At 32.3% G+C, this 6,705-nt stretch overlaps 1 protein-coding gene across 1 annotated transcript in view; it reads right to left on the bottom strand.

Annotated features, from left to right (window-relative positions):
• Positions 1-6,705, bottom strand: part of LOC106459696 (dnaJ homolog subfamily C member 16-like) — a 33,987-nt gene that overhangs the window by 14,808 nt on the left and 12,474 nt on the right. Inside the window, exon 5 of the mRNA XM_013919343.2 lies at positions 2,811-3,495. Coding sequence (XP_013774797.1) covers positions 2,811-3,495 — 685 coding nt within the window. The remainder of the gene's footprint in view (positions 1-2,810; positions 3,496-6,705) is intronic.

Raw genomic sequence — 6,705 nt, 5'->3', positions numbered from 1 at the left:
GTATCATATTTTATTCTATGGTGAATAATGTTTTGTGTCGAAAGAAAAAGTAAAAAGTACAGGGTCATGATTGTAAGCGTACTTACAAATCAGAAGATTGTTGTTGTGAATAAAGTGGTCTGGGTGGTGTTATTTTTTATTTCTTAGCAATCAATCTCCCGTGATCGGGAAATTCAGCTGATTCTGATTGTTGCCTGACTATGCAATAATCAATCCAGTTCCAATTGCCAAACCAATTATCGTTAAAACACTGGATAATATAAAATAATAACTTTAAATAAACACAAAATAATGATTTTCTAAACAGGAATAATAATACAATTCTCATGATTGTTTCTCTGATACCATCTTCCACATATATTTCATTACTTAATTACACCAGGCATAGCAAGAAAGGTCAACAATGGGCTGCTGTCATCCCTGGGGTTAAGGAAGAGCTATCTGACACCTGTGACCTCTTTGACCTACCGCTGTCTGTACCAGCCAGCTCTGCTGAGGCAGAAAGGATTCAGCAAAATGAAGATGATCAAGACCAATTTCAGATTTTGTCTGACAGGATCACTGATCAGCTTCTGGTCATGCTCCATTCACCTTCAATAAGTGACTTTGATCCCATAACGGCTATCATCTTTGGAACTCAGGGTCACTTTGCACAGAGACCAAAGTGAAAAGCATGATGAAGGAAGAAATGGATGTTGGAATATCCTCAGACACAGATGCATGCTAGATTTCCTTCCATTATATATTTTTTGATTAGAAAAGGACACTAATTTAAGTTTAACTCATCACAACCTAAACCCTTTTAGAGGTATTTACACATTTTCCATATGTTGTTAATTTGAGGATTTTGCTTATTACAAATTCAAATTCATGAATGACTAATTAACAGCTGTTTCAGGATATGAAAAAACTGACTGCTATAAAGTTAGTGGTAAAGTAAATTGTATAATTTTTCCATCTCTCTCCATCATAGATGTTTGACATTTTATTGACAAATATGAGTCAGCTAGATGGTAATGGGTTATATGGGAACAAGAATAGATTACATCCACAGTGATGCATGGATTTTCTTCCATTATTAAAGGACACTACTTTAAATGGGAACAAAAAGTTACTGTTATACCATGCTTTAGAGAGAAATTAAAGATTGTATATGAAACAAAAATCATTTAAGTGGTCTGAAAAAAATGAAATGGTTTGATTTTGGTTTTTTTTCATGAAGTACAAGTTCAAAACAAAATAAATTGAGATATGTTTATGTCTTTAGTTTCTTTTCAATTTATGTAACATCTGCTATTTAATTCAGTGATTTTTCTGATAACCTGCACTATAGAGTACATTTTACAATGAGCTGTAGGATTGGCCCTTGAAAATGCATGTTTTGGATGCTCGGATGCCTCTCTAACAAAAAAGTTACACATGAACCCTGTTATATATGAAAATGTATTCAGCAGCATAGTCATTGATCTAATGATTCTGTTTTATCTCGTGAAAAGAGAAAAAAAATCAAAATTAAAAAGTAAATTTAAGCACCCATGCAATTCACACATACAAATTTATTAGCATGTGTGAATAACTGCACATGTGGGTTTTCCCAAGAAAAGGCCTACTATTTACATGGCAAGTAAATAAAATCTAACATTGAACTCAAAACTTCAAAGATATAATACAACCCAAACTTGTATCTACTCATACACCATTTCAAAAGGCTTAGCTAGATAAAACCTGAATGTTTAACATAAGTTAAGCTAAACTTATTAACACCATGTAAACATGAACTTCAAACAGTTTTCTACTGTTACCATCTATACTATTATGATTAAACAGAAAATATTTCAACTCCCAAATTTAAACCTAAGGTTTTCTAAAAAATATTATAAACAAAAAGCTGAAAAATATTATCACTGATAGCTACTGCTTCTGAATACAAAAGTTACTGAAATGGGAGAATATGTAATAGAATGTCACCTTAATTTCAGAGGTCAACCTGTATGTGTTGTCAATAAACTGTTTATTCATGTAAAATAATGTAAAAAAGATGAATTTTTCTTTTATAACCTCAGCTATAACCACTACTTTTATATTTTTAACTAGCTAATAATTTTGAAATCTACTTATATGTACCTAGCACTTGAAATAAAAACATAAAATAGTCACATATTATTTTGATAACATTTTGTTAATTCAACTATTAACATTACAACAGATGCTAATTCTGTACTCTTATTTTCTCGTGCAGCCAAGTTATCAATTTTTATTTTATGAAACATCTTAGTTTTAAGTTGTATCTCCTCTTGTACACTCTTCAAAACCCAACATTTTTTTTTTATAGATAATTTTTTCTTTACATGTTTGCTGGCAGTAATTCTTATACCCACCAGTTCTTAGAGCATTAAAGGATATTTCAACACTTATACACTTCATACAAGCTAGACACCACACTCAACAGACCTGATGTAATTCCTAACCACCATTCAATTTTTCACTGTTTTTAAACTTCAACATATCCTAATGATACTTTTTTAAGATGAAAATTGGAATCAGATGAAAAAAACTACTCTGATATAATTAAGATCAGACTCAAAGAGTGTATTAAAAGGAAGTTTCTTTTCAAATATTTTTTATGTTTAAATATTACATAATGATCTAGACACTTCCGAATAAGAAAAGACGTACTGTATCGACTGTTTGACATCAGTAACATATAAGACATCTAAGCTATTCTTGTGTACAGTTAGAATTAAATTAATGTTAAACTGAATTTTTTACAAGACTATTATGAAACAGAACTAAAAATAAGAAATACGTGCCTGACTTTCTCTTTTGGACAGTTACTCTGTTGAATAAACTCTCTCATCACAGCTCGATATGGGTCGTGAGCTTGGGTATTCCTAGTGATGAGAATAACACACAATCGTTTCCTAGATCTGGCTGCCTCTGGAGGACAGAGTTGATCAAAAAGCAGCTGTGAAGACAAACGAGGGAGAAGAAGAAACTTGTTAGCCTCTAGCACATCCCGCATTGTTTGAGGAGCCAGTTCCCCCATGCTAAGAGTTGCCACGGGGGATGTCGTAATCTCGTTGAATATCAACAAAGATTCCATCTTCTTGTTTACTCCATAACGTCTACAAGTCTCGTGCGTCTTTGAATTACCAAGCTTTACTAGTCCAAAGGAAGCACGTGTGTTATACTGAAAGGCCAACAGCAGATAACGAAGACGAGGAGGCTCCACTTGACTAAAGATTAGTGCATTGACTTTATTGTTAGGCCATCCATTTAAAAACTCCTCCACGGAATCATCATTCACATTTACTATTGTTTTGTAGGGGAACAGTTTACGAGTGAACTCAATGATTCGCAGAAGGCTTAGCTGATTATCTTTGTAGTGAATAGGTCTACCATCAATAACCCCTATGAGATATGGCAGTGAGTTCACTCCAATCTTCTTAGTGAGGGCTGGTTCTTTCTGCACATGAACAGTTCCTAGGCCAAGCCCTATGAAAATGAAAAAAAAAAGCATGTATGTTTCAAGTATCAGTACTGAAGTACAAATGTCTTCCAAAATGTTTATCCAACTCATTAATATTTAATCACATACAGTCTTAACTACTGTTAACTGAAGTAATACTAAGTGTGATAAATTTATTTTTAATGCTCCTAAACACAAATCACATTTTCCGGAAGATTTACATATTCTAGAAAATGCTTTATCACATACATTTTAATTTCAATGCTGTTTTATAAAGCAGACAGTTTTGGCATGGACTGCTTTGAAATTTTCCTATACAAGCATCAGTTAGCTGATACAACATATCCATAAAGTATCTGATACATGAGATAAACAATAGGAAATCCTAAATAGCCATGACACTTGAAATTCTTCAGGCAGGATTAGAGTAAATTCACCCATAAGACCTCTTTCCTTTTTATAAGTTATATTTTTGTGTGGCAGCAATACCAAGCATTGGGTGCGCATATACCTGATTCAATTTTATTACTCATCAGGAACTCTACAGTTTACCCTCAAATTGAAATTCTTTAAGGCAGGATTAGAGTAAATTAATCTATGAGACCTTGGGCGTAGTCAAATACATCAATTAAAAGTGTTTGACCTCCTGAGTCCAAAACTGTAATTAGATCTTGCATCGGTCAAGAGATGATGGAGCTATGAGCTAAAAGTTTGTAACTGAAGAAGAAGAAGAAAAAAAACAACTCATAGCGATTCTATGTGCTGCTATATTGCAGCTAAACATGTTCAGCTGTAACAATAGCCACTGACCCAACATTATTAGGGAATGATGTTCAGTCAAAAAATAGATTTCTACTACTAATATTAATACTAACACCAACTTTGGCAATAAAAGATTTTCTAAAAATTGGAAACAGTGTAATGAATATACTGTGCATGTTTTAACACATTTATGAGGCTAAAATAAGCACTAACTATTTCCTTATTATGGTAATAATATCATCAGCAAAACAAATTTCAGAACTCAGACATATATCATCAGAACTATTTGTGTCACAACAAAAGACTAGTAGAACAGCTACAAGAGTATTGTTTAAGCATAAAGCCAAATCATCTCACTCACTAGCATTTCACTTGTCATCTCTCTGACTAATAACATATTGTGATGTGTCTAAGTTCACCATCCAAGTTCAAACACTTGCAGGGCTAGCTACCTAACAGCACATTGACATGCCTAACTAGTGGTACAATGACATGTCTAAGTTCACCATCCAAGTTCAAACACTTGCAGGGCTAGCTACCTAAGAGCACACTGACATGCCTAACTAGTAGCACAATGACATGTCTAAGTTCGCTGTCCAAGTTCAAACACTTGCAGGACTAGTGTACTGATAACACACTGACTTTTCTAACTTCATTGTCCAACTTCAAGCACTGACTAGTAGCACATTATCCCTCTCTCTACCGGCTTGGTCAAATCAGTTGAGTTCATAATCCCAAAGAATATTTAAACAGTTGCTAATGAAAGTAAATTAGAATTGGTAACACCAGAAAGATGTCAGTATTTGTTTAAGATCACCTCATTACATCATTGAACGGTTCATCTTCTAGATTAACAGCTTTCTAGTGTTACCATTTTTTTTACTCACTTGCAACTATTTTGTGTGCAGCTTGTACACTTCAGTTTTTTAATTAAGTACATATTTTATAATCTGCTTTTTCCAGCCATATTTATGCTTTGCTCCTATAGAGGAGCCATGTCAGAGTTTGGGTAATGGTCAAATTGGTGTAATTTTCATCACCTTTGAAAATTTGATGAAAAAATTCATCCTTTATGACACAGTATTACAGCACTAGCTCAATGCAGATGTCAAATCTGTCCACTTTGTGTTGTAATATTAACTGTGTAGCCCGCCATTTTGATATAGTGTAAATAGTTATCATTATTATTTCCACAGAGTGAATATCCAATTCAAGGACAATACCTCTGACAAGGATTCATCTTATTTTTTGTTAACATCTTGTATACTCTAAACAAACATCCCTTCATTTACCAATGTTTGTCGCAGAAATTATCTTAGCTCATCTCGGTACACAATTTTATTTGCTGGTATATATGTGAACAATCTCATCATCTTCCTTAAACGAATGTTAACAACAGTTATCCTTTTGTTATTGTGATGCATGCCATCTGTTGTGGAAGCACAACACAAATGATTTTGTTAGCAGTGGACATATATTAACTAAATAAACCATTCGTCAACCACAATTTACCAATGTATGAAAATGGATACTACTAGATTATAAATAAACTGTAATACCCAAGTATTCATTCTGCTGGATACTAAAAACATTTACTGATAAAAGTTCAATAATTATGAAAGTTCACAAAGTATTAACATATTAATTACTTCAGATATAATTTTTGTAATGCGGTATTATGTTTCACAACCAGTGTTTTGTTTTCTAACAGCCATTTAAAGCAAATTATACAGACTACAAGTTGAACCTAATATTCATATGTACATGAAATCAGAAATTCAAAACTATAGTTTCACAGGTGCAAGAACACACAACTGTTCCATGCTGTTAACAGATCATTTATATAAAGTTTAAGTATTTACAACTTTTGGCATTGTTCAACATCTGTCCATTTGTCATCTAGTAGGTTAAATTCTTGTTTATATTACTTCTACCTATCAGCTCACTGCTTGAACTATTAGCATTTTCTCAAGGTAGTAGAGTATCATGTTCAAATTCATATAAAAAATGATTTTCAAGCATACAATTTCAAACTCACTTGAGCAAAGAAAAAACAAACAGTGAGTATGATTTATAATGTATAGATATTTATTAAGGTTATATATATATATATGATTAAAACTTTAAAATCTTATTATAACAAAGAATTAAAACTTTTAAGACATTTTTTTAGCTAGTTACTCAATTTTCTATTGTGCCAATAAAAGAAATATATTATTTCAAAAGTAATTTCAAGAAAACAATTTTACAGTAAAATAAACTCATGGTTATGTCAAATAAATGTAAAATGAAGCCCTCTGTCAAACAATTTTACAGTAAAACAAACTCATGGTTATGTCAAATAAATGTAAAATGAAGCCCTCTGTCAAAAAATTTTACAGTAAAATAAACTCATGGTTATGTCAAATAAATGTAAAATGAAGCCCTCTGTCAAAAAATTTTACAGTAAAATAAACTCATGGTTATGTCAAATA

Source organism: Limulus polyphemus, unplaced genomic scaffold (assembly GCF_000517525.1).
Source record: "Limulus polyphemus unplaced genomic scaffold, Limulus_polyphemus-2.1.2 Scaffold649, whole genome shotgun sequence".
In the NCBI taxonomy this organism is placed as follows: Eukaryota; Metazoa; Arthropoda; class Merostomata; order Xiphosura; family Limulidae; genus Limulus; species Limulus polyphemus.
The sequence above is the reverse complement of the archived record's forward strand: the minus strand, read 5'-3'. Positions and strand labels throughout refer to the sequence as shown.